This window comes from Loxodonta africana, chromosome 16 (genome assembly GCF_030014295.1).
Source record: "Loxodonta africana isolate mLoxAfr1 chromosome 16, mLoxAfr1.hap2, whole genome shotgun sequence".
Taxonomy (NCBI): Eukaryota; Metazoa; Chordata; class Mammalia; order Proboscidea; family Elephantidae; genus Loxodonta; species Loxodonta africana.
This window is the reverse complement of record NC_087357.1, coordinates 83415220-83435758: the sequence shown is the minus strand read 5'-3', so window position 1 is coordinate 83435758 and position 20539 is coordinate 83415220. Positions and strand designations below refer to the sequence as shown.

At 47.0% G+C, this 20539-nt stretch overlaps 1 protein-coding gene across 10 annotated transcripts in view; it reads left to right on the top strand.

The window, feature by feature from the left end:
* The window catches only part of WDFY4 (WDFY family member 4), a 415213-nt gene that overhangs the window by 377621 nt on the left and 17053 nt on the right, over positions 1 to 20539 (top strand). For all 10 annotated transcript variants that reach the window (XM_064269860.1, XM_064269858.1, XM_064269857.1 and 7 more), the window contains 4 exons: positions 4930 to 5083; positions 6909 to 7000; positions 16068 to 16280; positions 18826 to 18973. In XM_064269860.1, the coding sequence (XP_064125930.1) occupies positions 4930 to 5083; positions 6909 to 7000; positions 16068 to 16280; positions 18826 to 18973 (607 nt within the window). The remainder of the gene's footprint in view (positions 1 to 4929; positions 5084 to 6908; positions 7001 to 16067; positions 16281 to 18825; positions 18974 to 20539) is intronic.

Here is a 20539-nt window from a genome sequence, read left to right as displayed (position 1 = left end):
CATTAAAAACCCTGTGGAGCACAGTTCTACTCTGACACGTATGGGGTTGCCATGCATCAGGGTCAATTCGATGGCAACTGGTTTGGTTTAAGAGAGTCAGACAGACCTGGGGTACAATCCTGGCTTACAACTTTCTAATGAGTCGCATTGAATAATGGAGCCTCATTTTCCTTTAAAGGAAAGTCTGATTCAGTGTGAGAAATGTTTGGCTATTTTTAACACTTCACAGATGACCACTCTACTTGCCATTTGGAAAGCATGTTTTTCAAAATGCCTTTGTGAGTGTTTTATTTATTTAGTAAAAGGTCTCATCCTACAGGACAGGAAAGCTAATGGCTACCCTGAGGGGAGCCCCACCTCAGCTGAGATCAAGATGGAGTAGACAGCTGGACTGTTGCACAGGGCTCCCAAACAGCGTTAGAGCAACGGCTTTTAGCTTAGTGAGTGTGATGTGAAACCAAAAAAGAGAAAACTTGGTGTTGAGTTGCTTCCGACTCCTAGCAGCCCTCTGTGACAGAGTAGAACTGCCCCATCAGGTTTCCAAGGAGCAGCTGGTGGATTCACATTGCCAACCATCTGGTTAGTAGCCGTAGCTCTTAACCACTGCACCACCAGGCCGCCAGGGTAGGATGTTAGGGCCGGGCATTTTCCTGAAGACGTCCGTAGAATACGAGTCCAGCTCTCTCATCCTGTATGTTTCCGCCTTTGTTCCCCTGGTGTTATCATGACCTCAGAACACCCTGCCGTATGCTCTCGTTTCCCCATTCCCATCTGTCTCCGTCACCTAGTGCTGCGGTAACAGGAATAGCACAAGTGGGGGCTTTAACAAACAAATTATTTCACACTTTAGGAGGCTGCAAGTCTGAACTCGGGATGCCGGCTCTAGGGGAAGGCTTTCTCCCTCTGCGGGCTCTGGGAAGTCCCTTGTCTCTTTTCCAGCTTCTCTTCCTTGGCCCCTTGGTGATCTGCATGTGGCACGGCCTCTACCTTCCCCCATCTCTGCCTCCTCCTCTCTGCCGAATCAGCTTGCTTTATATCTCAAAGACGATTGGCTTAAGACATACCCTACAGTGATATGGTCACATTTACATAATAATTAAAACTGTGTTCTCAAATGTGATTACATCCACAAGTCTAGGGATAAGGAATTACAACACATATTTTGGGGGGACACAATTCAATCCATAACACCATCCCATGGGTGCTTAGACTTCCCTCCCTCCCACCCATCCCAGTCACTAGGGGCTCTCCACCCACTCCCCATTTCCCTCATGCCCCACCTTCTGCTTCCGATCCCTTCTCCTTTTTCTCCTTTGCCCTTGACCTTTCCTCTTAAATACTTGATTACCTCCCACATACACACTGAGACTGGAGCCAAGCCCAATTCCTCCCCGGTCCCAGTCTTTGAAGGGAAAGGGACATAGAGGCTAGATCCCTTCATTGCTGCTTACAACCTGCCTAGTCCTGCATCAGGACCTGACACACACACACAAAGACCCACACTGCACATAAGCACACAGACACACACACACGCACACACACATTATTGCTTTCACACCCACAGCAACCGTCCATGTTTACAGATGAGAGTACGGAAGGTTGACGAGATTAAAAAACTCACTCAACGCACACTGCACGTAAGTGGGCTCTGAAATTCAGACCAAGTGAGCCTGATTCCAAAGTGGAGATGATATCCCTGATAGCACCCAGCCTCTCTGATGGAGAAAGGACGCCAACTTAGATCAGCTGCCATGCGGACAGGGTCCTGTAAGTGAATTGTTTGCGTGGGGTACTTTTAAGTTTACTGGAGAAAAAAATGTCTGTAATGAAAATGGGTTGTCTGTCTGCTCCTGGAACTAATCCCGTTATCTAGATATGGCAGTGGGTTGATTTGGGTCAGACCCACCTGGGAGGAAGAACAACTTTCTAGCATATATTATAAAAACATCTGTGTGTTTGAGTGTCCTTGAGCACATGCACGAAGCCCTGGTGGCGCAGCGGTTAAAGCGGTCAGCTGCTAACTGAACCGACCAGCCGCTCCAAGGGAGAAAGACGTGGCAGTCTACTTCCGTAAAGGTCTACAGCCTTGGAAACCCCATGGCGCAGTTCTGCTCTGTCCTGTGGTGTCACTATGAGTCGGAATCCACTCGACGGCAACAGGTTTGAGCACACGAGGTTACTGAACTTCTCGGGGGTGTGTGTCGAGAGCTGAAAGATTTTTCCAACACATTTTCTCTGCCATACTGAAGAGCGGTTTATCCAGACCCACAAATAGAAGGGACACTGGTGCACATGGAATTTTGGTCCTCAAATGAAAGAAGCATTGTCTTTAATACAGTTTTACAAGTAGAACGCTCCTTTCAAAGTTGTTTCCAGTTTTCATCACATGTACAATAATTACGGACATTTCTCTGATTTTAATTAATTTCAGTGTCCAGCAACAGCACTTGTCAATTGTTTTCCCTTCTGCTTCACTCTTAATTTTTATTCATCTCTTAGAAAAAAAGTTGTTGTCGTTAGCTGCCATTGCGTTCGCCCCCAGCTCGCAGCAATTCCATTACCACTTGCAGATTTGTCAGTTGTGATCCACAGGGCTTCCACTGGCTAATTTTCAGAAGTGGGTCACCAGGCCTTTTTTCCTGGTCCATTTTAGTCTGGAAGCTTCATTGGAATCTGTTCAGCATCATAGCAATGTGCAAGCCTGCACCAACTGACAGGTGGTGGCCGCACACGAGGCGTGTTGGCCAAGAATTGAAGCCCAGGTCTCCCACACGGAAGGTGAGAATTCAGCCACTGAAGAGGTGTTGATAGTTGCTGGTGAGTTGGCTCCGACTCATGGTGACCTTGTATGTAGCAGAAGGAAACATTGCCCGGTCTTGCACCATCCTCACAGCCTTTGGTATGTTGCAGTCACTGTGTCAATCCATGTTACAGAGGGTTTCCCTCATTTCTGCTGACGCTCTGCCAAACATGCTGTCTTTTTATAGAGCTTGGTCTTTCCTAACAATGTGTCCACAGTAAGAGCACCTCTTAAAGTATTTAAACTGAGGAACAATACCTAGAGTTATATTTCTGAGCCGTCGAATATTAAAAATATCTTTCTGGTGTCTTTATATATTAGTGATGGACAAAAAATCCAAAGACTGTAACCTTTTGCATCAGACTCCATAGCCTTGGCTTGTAGTCTCCTAGCTTTAATGTCACGTGGGAAAGCCTTCTGCCCATAAGGGGTTGTTCCTTTGTTGATAAGAATAACTTGATATTATTGCTTTAGTCTGTTTGTATACAAAAAGGATTAATCACTCTTGACAGTCAAGGATATCTCCAGAACCTGCTCAGGAATAGATCCTGGTTCAGTAATTCTGCCTGGTCATTTTGTTTTCTTCCAGTCGCTAGACTTAATTCTGCTGGTACTTCATTTCATTTTGTTTTGGGCTTTCTTATGCAGGCGCTCTGTACACCTCAGTGGTGCCTCTCTCCTCTCCCTTGCTTCCCCTGGTCTTCTCTTCCCTTTCTCCTTCCCTCCATTACGGAGACACAGCTCCTAGCTGGCAGCCACCAGAGTTTATGTCAACCCACAGACTTACTCTGTTAGTAACAAAGGAACTCTACTTTTTCTTCTAGGGAATTTGGCATTTTCTTTTGTATTGCAGAAGGGAGAAAACCCATTAATTTTGAAACAAATGTATGCAAATATATTTATTAATATAGGAAATAAGAAAATCAGTTATTGCTTCCCTTATAAATAATACAGGCTTAAGTTTTAAAGATATTACTTTTGCTAAAATGCATTAGACAGCAGTGAAAAAAATAACATTTTTCTTTGTGGTAATATCTTTAACCAGATTTGCAGCCCTAACAGTATTTCCTATGTATATATTATTTTTATTTAATACAGGTAATCTTTTTATTACCAAATCATATTCCTTCTCAGGAGATTACCATCAGTGCTCATAAAAGCTGCAAAAGGAAGAGGGGACCGTGAGGAAGCATCAGTCTCCAGCAGATGCAGCGCTCTGTCTGCAGATTAAACACACAAAGCCCTTAATACGCTTCTACGAGGGCCTCGTTAGGTTCAGATTTATTTAGACCACCACCCTGCCCCGAGATTCAGCTTCCATTTCAATATGAATTCAATGGTGGACATCAGCTCCTAGCTCGAACTGAGAGCAAGGCAACCTGGGGGGAAAGCCGTGTCCTTAAGTTTCCTGTGCACTGTTTTGCTGAGACCTCGGAGGTAATGGAATCTCTTGGTGACCCTGACCCTCTGCAGGGAATAACCCAAGGATCTCACTTGATCCCCTGTTCTCACCAGGAAAATTACCAGTCAGGCCTTTCCCAGCAGGATTCCTAAGTGTGAACGTCTCAGATGTGTGGTGTCTTCTCCCCTGTCAGAAAGAGCTAAGCCCCTGTGGCCACACACAGTAGATGAAGCTTGTCTAGATCCATCTACACCTGAACTCGCTTCACCCCACGATTCCCACAGTAAACTGGCACAAGGGCAAGGTCTGACCTTGGAGTCGCCTCCATGGGTGTGGTCTCAGGTCTGCCATCTACTGCCATGACCACTAAACTTCCAGGAGCCTCAGTTTTCTGGTCTGCAAAATGAAAATACCAATTCCTACCTAATGTAACCACCGTCGAGATTAACAGAGAATATTTATGTATTTATAGTGTGAAGTTCCAGAGAGTAATTGAGTGAATAAATGCATGGAGAAGTAATCTCACACGTGCATGAACTGATGAATGAACATATGTATGTAGGAGTAGGCAAATGAGCAAGTACGTTATATCTTTATGAAAGTATAGCCCTCTGTACAAATGGCACACGGAGTGGATGAATGAATGGGTGAATGGATGAATGCCCACCTGTGCCTGTCCACCTGAAGGCTGAAGCCCATGCCAATGACCAGCCCCTTCTCCTCACAGGGTGGAAGCTTTGATGTGGCGGATAGAATGTTCCACAGTATGAAAAACGCATGGGAGTCTGCCTCCAGGGAGAACATGAGCGACGTCAGGGAACTGACCCCGGAGTTCTTCTACCTGCCCGAGTTCCTAACCAACTGTAATGCAGTGGAGTTTGGTAAGCGGAGGGCCTGGACGAGGCCAGGAGGGAGTGGGCACAGTGCAGGCCAGTCCCTCTATCAGCTGTCTGTCACCCTCATCAGTGTCTTTGCTGAGCAAGTAAGCAGATAGACCCCAGTGTGGTTGGCGTGAGGCCACCACTGGGTGGCAGCACCAGGATGGAAGGCCAGAGCTGTGGAAGGACGCTGGACCCCAGGCCGCCAGGAGAGCTCTGAGCATGGTAGCCCAATGACCTTTCTCCTGAGCATCCCCAGGCCACAGGTCTGCAGCAAGGAAGTGGCCAGCAAAAAGGGACCTGACTAATAGCCCAGGTCTGACGCTGCTCTGTTGTGTGACCTTGGGCAGTTCCTGCCCCTCTGGGGCCCGTTTTCCTCCAGGGTAAAACAAAGGGCTAGTGTGTACCCTGAGGAGAGCATCCTTCCAGGGACGGCAGGCTCTCCTGAAGCAGATTGCCGTGTGGCACCCACGGGCAGTTGCACTCAGGCCTAGCTCCCGGGTGATCCGTGCGTTCTTAGTGCTTCGAAAGAGGGCCAGAAAGACCGGAAGGCCACAAGCGTGGGTCCTCTGGTACCTATGTGGGTACCTTAGGAGTCTCCACTGACAAATGTCTGTGAGACCAAGTCAGGGTGACTCTAGGAGTGTGGTTGGAGCCTGGGGCAGGGGTTGGGCAAGCTCTCTACCCAGAGGCAGGAGGCAGCTGCAGGCACTGGCCTGGGTGGGAGTAAGCCTTGTCCCCCAGTGCTCCCCGTCCTTGGGTCACTCCTTCCTCCCTCAAACAGCACACAGGCGCACGCTCCCCGAGCCAGCCATGGCACACTCCTCTTGTGCGAGGGTTTTCAGCCTGGACGTGTGGAGCGTTTAAAACAGCTGCATGCCAGCCCAGGCCCTGCCCAGCCAGTCTGATTCCAGGATCTTGGCCAGGCTGGCCTTGGTAGTGTCCAGAGCCTCAGATGCCTCAAGCGCATCAAAGATGGGAGAACGAGACAAATATAAAAGGACGGTGACCACATGTGGTATGGGCTACGAAAGAAGTAATTCAGGGACTCTGGAGGCCAAGAGGAGGGGCAGCTCACCAGCCTGGCGGATCAGGGAAGGTTCCAGAGGGAGGAACACCCAACCGTGTTTGGGAGGTCAGGCTGGGGTTATCTGTGAAAGAGGTGAGGGACACAGCAGTGAAATGACATCACGTACAGAGGATGGAGGCTGACCAGACCTTCGGGAGAGCTTTGCTGACCATTTACAATGCACCAGGCATAGAAGTTAACAAAACCAATGTGGGCTCTGCTCTCATGGGGTTATAGCTTAGGGAGGAAAACAGAAAAAAGCAAGTAAGCAAACAGGTAAGGTTCCTCGTACTAAAATAAGGGATGTTGATTTCTATATTTGTAAATAATCTAGTAAATGTTTAAAGTTCTTATTTCCTCCTTCATTTATTTATTCAACAAAATGGAATAGTCCAAGCACCCAGATAAAAAGGCATAATAGAGTGGGAGGAAGGCATACAAACAGTGATGATACTATGATATTAAACTAACATTTTTTTATAGAAATAGTGAATCCAGAATTAACACTGCCAGGGAAGTAAGGAGGGCCTTGTGGTGGGGACAAAGACCTAAAAGCTGAGTAGGAGAACTCCAGGGAGACGAGAGACAGGACATTCCAGGCAGACAAGCCTTCAGCAGTGTGACGGGAGAAGGGCACAGCTCACACCCTGACCTAGGCAGAGTCAGCAATCCTGGATAGCACAGTGTTTGCATATCTTAATCCCCAGCCAATTCATGCTTCCATTTATCAGACGCCCCACTGTTTCTCATCCCACTCAGGCTGCATGCAGGATGGGACGGTGCTGGGGGACGTGCAACTCCCTCCCTGGGCTGATGGAGACCCTCGGAAATTCATCAGCTTGCACAGACAGGTAAGTCAAGCTGGGACACTTTGGAGCCCCTGGCTCAAGGGAAGGTGTCTAGATATGAACCTTAGCCTCACCTCAGTCTCCATGTAGGCTTTCTGTCCAAGTGGAGGGTTCACATCAAGTACTTCTCAAGCTCTTGTTCACTGAGTATAATGCCTTCCAGATTCATCCATGTTATGAGATGTTTCACAGATTCATCGTTGTTCTTTATCATTGCGTAGTATTCCATTATTTGTTTATCCATTCGTCCGCTGATGGGCACCTAGCTTGTTTCCATCTTTTTGCTATTGTGAACAGTGCTGCAATGAACATGGGTGTGCATATATTTATTCTTGTAACACCTCTTATTTCTCTGGCATATATTCTAAGGAGTGGGATTGCTGGATAGCATGGTAGTTCTATTTCTAGCTTTTAAAGGAAGTGCCAAATTGATTTCCAGTGTGGCTGTACCATTTTACATCCCCACCAGCAGTGTATAAGTGTTCCAGTCTCTCCACAACCTCTACAACATTTATTAGTTCGTGTTTTGGATTAATGCCAGCCTTGTTGGGGTGAGATGGTATCTCACGGTAGTTTTGATTTGCATTTCTCTCATGGCTAATGATCATGAACATTTCCTCATGTATCTGTTAGCCACCTGAACGTCTTCTTTGGTGAAGTGCCTGTTCATATCTTATGCTCATTTTTTAATTGGGTATTTGTCTTTTTGTTGTTGAGTTTTTGCAGTATCGTGTAGATTTTAGAGATCAGTTGCTGATTGGGTTTGTCCTAGCCAGAAACTTTTTCCCAGTCTGTAGGTAATCTTTTTACTCTTTTGGTGAAGTCTTTGGATGAGCATAGGTGTTTGATTAGTAGGAGCTCCCAGTTATTGAGATTCTCTCTTGGTGTTTGTGCACTGTTAGTAATATTTTGTGTACTGTTTATGCCATGTATTAGGGCTCCTAGCATTGTCCCCATTTTTTTTTTTTCATGACATTTATCATTGTAGATTTTATATTTAGGTCTTTGATCCATTTTGAGTTAGTTTTTGCACAAGCTGTGAGGTATGGGTCTTGTTTCATTTTTCTGCAGGTGGAGATCCAGTTATTCCAGCACCGTTTGTTAAAGAGACTGTCTTTTCCCCATTTAATGGACTTTGGGCCTTTGTCAAATACCAGCTGCTCCTAGGTGGATGGATTTATGTCTTGTTTCTCAATTCTGTTCCATTGGTCTATGTGTCTGTTGTTGTACCAGTACCAGGCTGTTTTGACTACTGTGGTGGTGGTGGTATAGTAGGTTCTAAAATCAGGTAGTGTGAGGCCTCCCGCTTTGTTCTTCTTCTTCAGTAATCCTTTACTTATTTGGGGCTTCTTTGAAAAGGGGTACAAATTTTGAGTTAATGAAAATGTTCTGCATCTTGATTGAATGCTGGTTGCCTGATTGCATGCAATTGTCAGAATACATGGAACTGTACATTTAAAAATGGAGAAGTTTTTAATGTGGATTATACCTAAAAAAAGGAGCTCTGATGGTGCACTCATCTGCTAATCAGAAGGTCAGCAGTTCAGACCCAGCAGCCACTCTGCGGAAGAAAGACGTCGCGATCTGCTTCTGTAAAAATTCACAGCCTTGGAAACCCTAAGGGGCTGTTCTGCTCTATCTTATAGGGTCGCTGTGAGTCTGAATTAATTCGATGGCAATGGATTCGGTTTGGCTTATATCTAAAAAGAAAAGAATTAAGGTCAGATCTAAGTATTGACAAGAAACCTGTGACTTTTCCTCCGTTCATCTCTCTTGGCAAGAAGAAAATTCATCCTTGATTTATCTTTGCCGCTGGAACCCAGAGACAGCAGCCATTCCTCCCACACTCCAGTGGTCTTGGTACCTGGGCTAAGACAAACTTGACATGCAGGCAACAGCAGCCCTCCCCCAAGATGTTCTCAGAAAGACTCATCTCAGGTCTGGAGTGTCTGGGCAGGCCTCACTGCAGGTGTGTATGTGCTAGTTGAGGAAACAGGCTAATGAAATAACTCTCCAAATAACAGGGAAACTGAAACCAAGAAAAGTGCTACAAAGGAGAGACATATAGTGCCATGAGATTAAGTTAGGGATATATGTGATCGAAGGGAACTGGATGGTGATGAGGACAATGGGGAGAGTTCTGCTGTGGAGAGAAGGTCTTGGAATCCAGGTTGGAGTGAACGAGGAAGTCAATGATTGATGTCAGTGAAAATAATGAAGCAAGAGCCTCCAAAAACCATCTCCTCCAGAAAAGCAGCAAGAACACTGTTAAATATTGCCTAAATTAACTTTATCAGAACTCTGAAAATTAACTAAAGGATTGCAGCAATCTAGGCGGTACTTATTGGAGACAAATGACTGAATCATTGTAGGAACACCAGGTTTTGTGCTGTTCAAACTTACCCTACTCCCATCTCCCCTCCACGCTCCATAGTCATTTTGAAAATAAATAGTCCACAATCACAGTGAAAGCCAACAGCCTGAAAGTCACTGGAAGTAGCAGAATAGAGTTGGCTCTCCTTCAAAGCTCTGCTCCCAGAGAATCGCCATTATTTCATCTGTCTAGTGGTTCCCTAGAACACCCCACTCACAAGCCTGTCTTTATTTGACCTGAGAGCTAACCTAGTGCACAAAACCTTTTCTCCAGGTGCATTTGTTGAAAACAACCAGAGGCTGCCTGAAATGGTGGCTAACAGTCTGGGTAAACAATAATCTAACCAAAAAGTTTAAAAGCAAAAGCTGGAGATAAGATGTCCATAGGAGGCTTTGAAAAACTCTAACACATTTCTGGGAATCTAGAAGACCACATGTGTGTTTGGGGTGTTCTCATGTCTGAGGTCATGTGCATATTCAGGAATGACCTAAGAAGACTCTAAGCTCTCACTTCTGTTGACTAACCTTGAAGCTCTGAACAAGCAGACAGTCCAGGATAAGGAAGAGTTTTAAACTGCCTGAGTGTTGAAGTCATGCCCCAAAATGCACACAGATACTCTTGGCAAGGGTGGGAGAATTATGGATTCCAGGCATTTAAGGAAATCTTTGTCCAATCATTATTTGACCACTAAGCTAATTGAGTAGAGACTTCAATGGCCACACTTAAGAAAGAATACACACTTTACAGAACTAATGTAGAAAAGTCCCTAAAACATGCAAGCAACCAACAAAAACAATAAACAGCAGCAACAACAACAATAAACCTTGGGGGAGAGGGGAAAATCTGTCTTCCAGAGTTGCCACATTATATTATTGAAAATGACCAGTATTCAACAAAAAAACTATGAGGCATGCCAATAAACAAGAAAGTATGGTTCACACTCAGGGGGAAAAAAAAAGCAATCAATAGATGCCGATTAGGAAGCCCTAATATTAGACTTACAAAGACTCCAAATCAGCTATTTTAAAAATATTCAAAGAACTAAAGGAAATCATGTCTAAAGAACTAAAAAGAGTATAAGAAATAAAAAAATAGAAGCACAAAATATAGAATATCAATTAAGAGATTAAAACAAGTAGAATTTCTGAATTAAAGGTACAGTAATTGAAATGAAAATTCACTAGAGCATGTTTGAGCAGGCAGAAGGAAGAATTAGTGAACGTGAAGATGGGTCAATTGAGATTATCCAGGTTGAGAAACAGAATGAAAAAAAAAATGAACACAGCCTCACAGAACTGTGGGACGCCATCGAATATACCAACATATGAATAATGAGAGCCCTAGGAGGAGAGGAGAAAGAGAAAGGGGCAGAGAGAATATTTGAAAAAGTAATGGCCTAGAACTTCCCAAATTAATGGAAAGTTTTAATCTACACATCTAAGAAGGATAGATACGCACCTAAATACAACATAATTAAACTGTTGAAAGACAAAGACAAATAGAAAAAGTTTAAGGAGCAAAAGAGAAGCAACTCATGTACAAGAGACTCTCGGTAAGATAAACCCACTGCCATCAAATCAATTCCGACTCATAGCAACCCTATAGGACAGAGTTGAGCTGCCCCATAGTGTCTCCAGGGCTGTAAATCTTTACAGAAGCAGACTGCCACATCTTTCTCCTGCAGAGAGACTGGTGGGTTCAAACCAACAAGCTTTTGGCTTGCAGCCAAGCACTTTAACCACTGTGCCACCATGCCTCCTTCTCGGTAAGATAAGCAGGTAATTTCTCATCGGAAACCGTGGATCATAGAAGGTATAGAGATGATATATTCAAAATGCTGAAAGAAAAAAGACTGACAACCAAGAATTCTATATCCAGCAAAAATATCCTTCAGAAATGAAGGAGACATCAGACATTCCAAGATATACAAAAACAGAGAATTTATCACTAGAAGACCTACCTTACCAGAAACAATAGTCTCTGAGGCTAAAATGAAATGAAAGGCTGCTAGACTATAACTTGAATCCACATGAAGAAATAAAGAAAGCGAATGATGGTAAGGAAATCAAGACAGTCAGGATGGATAACAAAAGTTTTGACTGTGGTGAAGGGAAGGTTACAGTTTTAGTTTTAAATTTTATTGAAAGATTCGATTGAAAAGAGAAGTTGAATATACATGAGAAGAAGAAATAATTTATTCCTGAAAAAGCAGGATTTGGAATCTGAAACACAGGTAAGGGGTTAGCTTTAGGTAAGAGGAGGGACAGCTTCTGGACTTCAACAGGAGAAAAGCAGGTCAGGAGGATGCAGATAAAGGAAGATTTGTATGCATTGTCAAGAAGATGTGGGAGTGCATAATTGCTGGCTTCTATTTTTCTGTGAAGTAGGAGGTATGACCAGCTGCTGAAAGTGGATGGTGGGGGAGATCATAGTTGAGAAGAGTGTAGGAAATATAGTCTTCGTGAATATATTAACCGTGAGTTGACCAGAGAACGATATCTGAATTTTACTGCAATGCTGGGGGTCCACTTGAGATTGATAACCAAAAGTTATAGGGTAAAATTCAGCGGTAAAAATAAATGAACTATCAAGCTATGAAAAGACACAAAGGAACCTTAAAGAAATATTGCTAAGTGAAAGAAGCCAATCTGAAAAAGCTACTTACTGTATGATTCCAACTATATTATAGAAAATTTAAGGCAAAATTATAGAGACAGTGAAAAGACCTGTAGTTACCAGAAATTCAGGAGGAAGCGGGGAGGGATAAAAAGAGCACAGGGCATTTTTGGGACAGTGAAACTGTTCTCTGTGATACTGTAATAGTGGACACATGATATTATGAATCTGTCAAAACTCATAGGACTGTACAATATGAAGAGTAAACCCTAATGTGAACGGTATAATGTAATTAATAATATTGTATTGAAATTGGTTTCTCAGTTGTAACAAATGTACCACATGAATTTGAAATATTGATAATAAGAGTATGCAGGCAGGAGAGGAGATATATAGAAACTCTATTTCCTGCACAATTTTCCTGTAAATCTAAAACTACTCTTAAAAACAGTCTATTTTTTAAGATGAATGAATAAATTATAAGGATTATCATTGTCCACCTTGTATGATATCCTCCATCTACCTGTCTCCAGGTAAGAAGGCAGAACATATTTGAGATTGTCCAGAGAAAAGACAGAGGTACACATGATTTTGAAGCATTGACCAGAATGCTATTGAACTTATGGATCACCAAATCTAAGCTGGATAAAGATATAACTGAGCACAAGAGAGTGCTGGTAGCTTACAGGGAAGTAAAGGAGCTAGGGGACTGAAAGTTCTGATGAGATGGAAGAACAGTCTTAGGAAGTAGTTAAACAAGAAGAGAGCATGGCTGTCACCAACTGGATGTTTGAGTAAGTGGTTTGAAGATGGAGAAGTTGTGGACCAAGGTGTGTCCGTGGAATGTGTGACTTTAGATAGAACAGAGATAAAAGTCGTTGGAGAAGTGGAGCTTGAGGAACTGAGAGGCCAGATGTTGAAATCCCTGAGGATGGGAGATCTCAGAGAAGAAGACATGGTCAGGAGTTACCATCTTCGATGAATGAGGAGAATAGCAGAAAAGTTGGTAGATGACAGCAGTAAGGATAAGGATGGGGTGGAGTTAAATCTCATGAACCTCAGAGGAGCAGATCTTTTTCCTCTTTTAACAAGAGGGAAGAGGAGAAATGGTCTGGAGGTACCAACAAGGAGCAAGGAGGACACCAACTTCGTCTTCTGGTCCCAAGACATCTAGGCTGTAATCCAGTAGTAGCCATCCCTTGAAGAGGAGCTGGTGCCTTGGGGGAGTGCCAGCCTCCACAAAAGAAAAGGAGGCGGAAGGTATGCTCAAGAAGAACTCGAGGATATGAAAAATGTGCTTTCTTACAAAAAGGGCCCAGTGGAGAGGTCAGATGTCCTGACCCGTGACCTCCCCCCCACCGCCCGCCAAACCCTGCTTTGTTATAGTAGTCATCAACAAAATCTTTCATATAAACATCTCCAGAAGACTCTTAGGTGTGCTTCTGGCTGTATGGTAGACCCAAGGAAGCCACACCATTCACCATCCCTCATACGACGTTACCTGAGAGTGGCCTTCTTGGCCTTAAAGTCACTATAGCCATGTTCCTCAGAGACGCTAACCTGGCACAGGTGGCCTGGCTTCACCAGGTATAGGGCTGAATGTCCTCCAGAGATGAACAGGAGGAATCTGAATATTCCCAAACGAAAGCCTTTGGATTGTGGGAACCTGGCCTGAACTCAGGCTTTGCTCAGTAGAAATGGTGACTGCTCCTAGGCGGACTGGGAAGTGCAGGCCCTGGCCCACATTTTCTCTTGCACGTGTATGGCTCTTGTTAAGAAATATTGCCAGCCTGGGTGTCCTAATCTGAGCTAATGCTATCCCATCTGATCTGCATCTGGAGGATCAACTATGTTTGAACTCCTATGCTAAATTCTGTTTCCTGTTAGATGTCCCTTTAGTTAGAGGCAGACATCTCTGGCTTCCAAAGGAATCCTTGTTCCCAAGCAGGGGATGGTTAGGCCCCACGGGGAGGCTGTAAGCTCAGAGCAAGGCTCATGGCTGAATCTGGAAAGTCTCTTATCCTCCTGCCTGGGGCAGTAAGCCCAGTGTGGGCTAATTGTGCATGGGCTCACTGTACATAAAATGTTCCTCAAGGTCATCACACACTTGCCCTTAGGTGTCTGGATAGACAGAGATTTCTCAATGAGGGAACTTCATATTCCCTAGGATTCTGTTCTTTCTCTTCCAGATACAATATAGGAAGGCCCCACACCCAAAGTTAATAATTTCTAGATACTAGAGTGAAGCAAGAAGTCTTCACTGGGTGGTACAAATGGCTAACGTGCTCTGCTGCTAACTGGAAGGTTGGAAGTATGGGTCCACCCAGGGGCACTTCAAAAGAAAGGCCTGGTGCTCTACTCCTGAAAAACCAGCCGTTGAAGACGCTGTGGAGCACGGTTCTACTCTGACATAAAACGCTGTGGAGCACGGTCCTACTCCGACATAAAACTCTGTGGAGCACGGTCCTACTCCGACATAAAACGCTGTGGAGCACGGTCCTACTCCGACATAAAACGCTGTGGAGCACGGTCCTACTCCGACATAAAACGCTGTGGAGCACGGTCCTACTCCGACATAAAACGCTGTGGAGCACGGTTCTACTCGGACACACACGGAGTCACCGTGAGTCAGAATTGACTCCACGACAACTGGCTTGGTATTCGGTTTGAGTGAAGTGAGATCTGCTCAGGGAGCCTGGTTGTTCCCTGGGAGGTTCTGAGGCCTGGAAGTTGGGAGCTGGGAAGGCATGTGTCATGGATTGAATTATGTTCCCCCAAAATGTGTGTATCAACTTGATTAGGCCATGATTCCCAGTATTCTGTGGTTGTCCTCCATTTTGTGATTATAATTTCATGTTAAAGAGGACTAGGGTGGGATTGTAACACCCTTACCAGGTCATATTCCTGATCCAATGTAAAGGGAGTTTCCCTGGGGGGTGGCCTACACCAACTTTTATCTCTCAAGAGATAAAAGGAAAGGGAAGCTAGCGGGGGGGGGGCGGGGGAGGGGGGAACCTCATACCACCAAGAAAGCCATGCCAGGAGCAGAGTGGGTACCTTGGACCTGAGGTTTCTGTGCAGAGAAGCTCCTAGTCCAGAGAGAGAAAGCCTTCCCCTGGAGTTGACACCCTGAATTTGGACTTTTAGCCTACTTTACTGTGGAGAAATAAATCCCTTTGTTAAAGCCATACACTTGTGGTATTTCTGTTATAGCAGCCCTAGATGACTAAGGCAGTAGGTTAAAAAACACACCCAAGCCTGGCCCCGAAGTGGGGTTTATTATACCTGCCAGCAAAAGCTTGCGTTAATGAAAACAGAAAACACGCGTACAACACCAAGCCATCGCTTGCTTCCTAACACTTACGCAGAGCCTGCTGTGCACCAGACATGTACACCATTTAGTCTTCACATAAACCCTTGGTCATTTCCCCATTTTATAGATGCAGAAACTGAGGGGCAGAGTTGTTAAGAAACTTGAGGGGCCACACTCGGATTCAGATAGAGGCAGTCCTTCCAGAGCTTGCTTCCCCGGCCCCTGCACTCAGTCTCACCTCCCCATACTCTCTGGTCAGGTTCAGCTCTCCCTCCTTCATATGTCAGATCTCATCAGAGACCCAAGGATTAATTTTCAGACTAGTCACTCAGGTTAGATATCACTCCCAGACCAACACTACGTAAACCAAAACCCAAAACCAAACCTGTTGCCATCAAGTTGATTCCAAGTCATAGTAGAACTGCCTCATAGGGTTTCCAGGGAGCGGCTAGTGGATTTGAACTGCTGTCCTTTTGGTTAGCAGCCAAGCTCTTAACCACTGTGCCACCAGGGTTATTTTAGGAAGTAGATGAACAAGGGCGGTGGGAACAGTCAGATGGGTTATGCCATTAACCAAAGGCAGGAATAGGAGGCCTTCCGTTTGTTGACATGTCTGCCTGCTGGAACCTGGTCCAGCGCAGGGATTGTGCTCTTCTCTCCTGTACAGAGCAGTATCCTCAAGCACATGCCCCCTTTCTGTCTGTGCAGAGGGTTCCTGGACCTGGGAAAGGCCTGTGATGTTCATGCCCTTTGGGTCTTATTTCCAGGCTCTGGAAAGTGACTTTGTCAGCGCCAACCTCCACCAGTGGATAGACCTTATTTTTGGATACAAGCAGCAAGGCCCAGCTGCAGTGGAAGCTGTTAACACCTTCCACCCCTATTTCTATGGTGACAAGATGGACCTCAGCAGCATCAGAGACCCACTGATCAAGAGCACCATCCTGGGCTTTGTCAGCAACTTTGGACAAGTGCCCAAACAGGTACAGCAGGTCGCTAGTCTGGCTTTCTCGTCAAGTGTGTGCAGAGTGAACTTGGAGAGCGGGTAAGAGCATTTTCTCCTGGGATGGGGGCAGGAGAGAAGACTGGAGAGGCAAGGTGGTCCCCAGGTATTTCCCTTGCCTTAAATGTTAGAGCTTTGCTCCAGTTGCCACTTGATGACGAGGAAGATGTTAAAGGCTACGTTCGTCTGTCACGTATGTGACAGGCCCTATGATAAGTGTTCTCTACATGGTATTTAATTCTTTCTATGTGGATCTACTCTACAGGGTCAGTGTGAAGATCCGGTGAGCTAAGACATATAAAGTACTTGAAAGCAACTGAAATATAATTAGAACCAGTTGCTGTCTTGTCGGTTATGATGCATGGCAACCCTGTGTGGGTCCGAGTAGTACTATGTTCCATAGGGTTCTGTTTCAGGGACTGATTTTTCAGAATTAGATTGCCAGGCCTTTCTTCTGACTCACCTGTGGGTAGGCTGGAACGTCCAGCTTTTCAGTTAGCATTAACCATTCGCACCATCCAGGGACTCTGGAATATAGTTATTACTCAAAAAGTGTTACTTATTAGTGTGATTGATCCATTGAGCCTTCTCATCAGCTCTGAGTACAGGGATTATTCTACCTTTTACACATCAGAAAACAGAGGCTCAGAGAGGCTCAATAGTAATATGCCCGGATTGCACCATGAGCAAGGGACAGAGGCAGCACCCCAGCCCCATCTGGCCGGCTCCACACCCTGCACTATGTGGCCCCAGGGGTGAGACACCTGAGTTCGGCCCCTGGCCCCTGGTGAAACCGCAAGTCTCTCCCAAGGCTGTCTGCTCCACTGGCTGCATCCCCTCTCAGGATAGTTGCTGGTGATTTGAGGTCATGCCTTCCTGCCGATGACCTGATGAAAGGTGTGGCTCTTACTCAGCTCACTGCATTTGCCGTGTTGAACCCCAAACTTTGGTTTGACATGGAGATACTCTGTGCCTGCACACAGCCTCTGGGTTCAGAAGCGTGGCCCCGTGGGCTGTAGTCTCAGTCTGGGCAGTCAGCAGCCTTGCTGGGAGATGAGTGCAGGATCCCAGCCACTCCTCCTCCCAGAGCAGTCCCGGGTCAGGCCGTTCCGCACAGGTGCCCACTGCGTTTGGATGGGCTCGGAGCTCAGCTCCTCTGCCACCTGGCCTGAAGTTGCGTGCTCAGGTTTGCGTGGCTCATGGCACGGGGACCATGAGAGGACATGAGAGAGACCTGGAGGACGGACAACACAGACCAGTGTGGGTTCACTCAGGGCGGGCTTTGTGGAAAGAAGAGAATGCAGGAAAGGAGCTGGGGTAGCCGATTGGTTTCATTTCTTTAATTAAAAAGAATACGATAGATAAAGCAATAAAACAACTCAAAGTCTTAGTCAGCACCATCCACCTGTGCCTGTTCCTTGGCGTTTTCACAGTCCTTGTCCACAAGCAACAACCTTTTCACACCATTGCAAGCATGGAACACACACAGGTTTATATTCTGGTTTTAAAAAAAAAAAAAAACGGTATATCCTTTGAGTTTCTTAAAGATGTTTCTAAGTGGTCATCAGAATCAATTCCCAAAAGCAGCCCAGTGTGAAGCCATGAGCACGTTGCTGGAGGACAGACAGAGCACTGTTCCATCACGGGCCGTACTGTGGCAAGCCTTTACGGGGGCCCAGCCTGCAGGTGCTGTGGTCAGGCTTCGTGGGGAAGAGTGTTCTCTGTCTAATGCGCCTTTCCGCTGGCACTCATCGCCACCCAGCTGTACCAGCGAGCCCAGCATCTGGTCAAGGCTGAGTGATGGGCCAGGCTGCTCCGAGCACAGGCACAGAGGGCGGGCTCAAGGCCCCAGACTTCCCAGGAGTGCAGTCGAGGAAGAGGAATCAGAGAGCTGGAGCTGCAGCACCCATGCCCCCTGGTGCAGCAGCAAGGACTCAGCTAGGCGGCATGGCCTCGTGCTTCTGCGTGCTTTCCCTGGTTATGCAAACAGGCTGGCATTAGTGACAACTGAGGCAGAGATCTCAGACAATGAGAATTAGAAAGGCCACTAATGGCATTCGCCTGTGCTCCTTAGAATAAATGCTGTTAAAGACTTCTGTATTTATGTCCAGATGGATGAGCCTACAGAGAGATGGTAAGGGAAGGGGAAAAAAAAAATCTGCAAAACAGCTCAAGTGCCTGAAGAAAGTCATGTGATCTAGGGCCACTGTGACTCAGTGATGTGCAAGGCGGCTCTCTAGGTACCAGGGGTGCTCCACTGGGTTTTCCGCTTCCCAACCAACTTCAGGGAGAGGAAAGAGACAGCTTTGGCAGCCAGGAGGTTCTCTGCCAGCTGTGTGCAGTGTGGCCTGGGGAAGGAGCTGCCCCCCTCTGGCCCCAGACCCCTGCCTGCACTGAGTTTGTGGGTGCAGACCCGTGCAGTCAGCACTGACGGTGACTGTGCAGCTGTCTGCGCCAGGAGGCTCCTTCCTGGGTGCCTGTCCCTTAGTGACCTGTGTACTGAATATCTGTACCCTTGCCCCCAGCTCTTCACCAAGCCCCACCCGACCAGGACTGGCTCAGGAAAGCTGTCACCTGGAAGAGATGTGAACACGCCCACAAGCCTTCCGGGCCACCCCCAGCCATTCTTCTACAGCTTGCAGTCTCTGAGGCCCTCGCCAGTCACAGTCAAAGGTGAGTGTCTAGCCCTTCTGGTCAGGTGCCCAGTCCACGGGTTGGCCCTTCAGTGAACAGGCGTCCCTCGAGGTTCAGGAGCACAGACCTGGGGAAGATTGTGTCTTCAGTCGGGTGGGAGCTGGGGGCTCTTCTACTCTTGGAGGGGTCTAGGATCCACCTCTGTTAGACCAACTTCAACATGTCTATCTCTCGCTCTCTTACACACACACACACACACACACACACACCTTCTTACACCCAGGTGAGTGGGAAGCCCCCAGGTCTCCCGAGAGAGAGTCCAGCTCTGAACCTTGGTACCTGTGGTCACCGTGGCCCCTAAACATTCAGCTGGCCATGGAGCCCACATTTCCGAGCGTGTGCTCTGGGGCAGATAGCCCAGCAAGCCCCAGCCCTACTGTGAGCCTCCGGGCACCATAACAGGGCAAAATGAAACCATGCACACATATGGCGGTGCGTGGCAATGCCCCGTGAACACCCTGATCGTCAGACTGTCTCTTTCTGACACAAGTCCAGTGGCTTTCTAACTGCCGCAAAGCCAGATAGGGACAGTCACCCAGATGGGGACAGAAGTGCTGGTGGGCTGGCTCTCAGGGTTGTGGGTGTGGAGTCTGATGGCTGTGCCACCCCAGGGAATCCCACCAAGTGGAGACAACATGGGTATCCTAAGGAGTGTAAGGTCACATTCATGGGGGCAGGAGGGGGGTTAGTTTGTCCTTTCCTTGACCATGCTGCACCCCCAACCCTACTGATTATGGGTCAGCCACTCCCGACTCTGGGAACCATGCATCCATCTACCCCAGGGCTGGGTGTCTCTGGCCACATTGTAAGGGCTGGGACAGTCAGGCATGGCCCTGCATCTTTAAGCGTGGCAGCACGAGGAGAGAGGGGAGCTCCAGAGCCAGTCAGGGGAGCACCCCGATGGTGCAGGGTGAGCCTTCCTGGGACTCAGCTTCCTAATTTGTGATGTGGGAAAGGCAATGCCACGTCCTCAGACTGCTGTGACAGCGCTGTGAGGTGGCGTCTCTAACCTGACACAAAGCCAGAGCACAGACAGAAACCTTGCGGGTGCTTATGTTGTCTGAGCACGCCGGACACTCTCTGAGCCTTGCCGTTCTTACTCTGCAGGAGAGGGGATGTCCCCAGTCATATTCTTGGAGTCTGACCCCTGCTTCCTGGGTAGGGTGGGGTCTGGAGGAGATGGGCTCACACGTATCACCCGGCGCAGGCCTGGGAGGAAGGAGCCACCCCGCCACGTGGTGTGGGCCTCCTCACAAAAGCAGGGCAGCCTCCATCTTTGGAGCCTCTCAGAGGACAGGTCCCGCTCTGGGTGCCCCACATCCCTGCCTTCTCTGTCAGTCCTCACAGCAGCCCTGCCGGAGGGTGTCATCTTCTTCACAGACAGGGCACACCTACAAGGAGAAGGGACTGGCCGGGATAATGGGGGCTGTCCACCTGGGTCCTGTCTCCAGGCATAACTTTGAGAGAGAGGAACTGAGAAAAGGACAGGTGTGCTGACCTGCCACAGGACACCCTCACAGTGCAGGAGCAGCTGCCTAGCTGAGG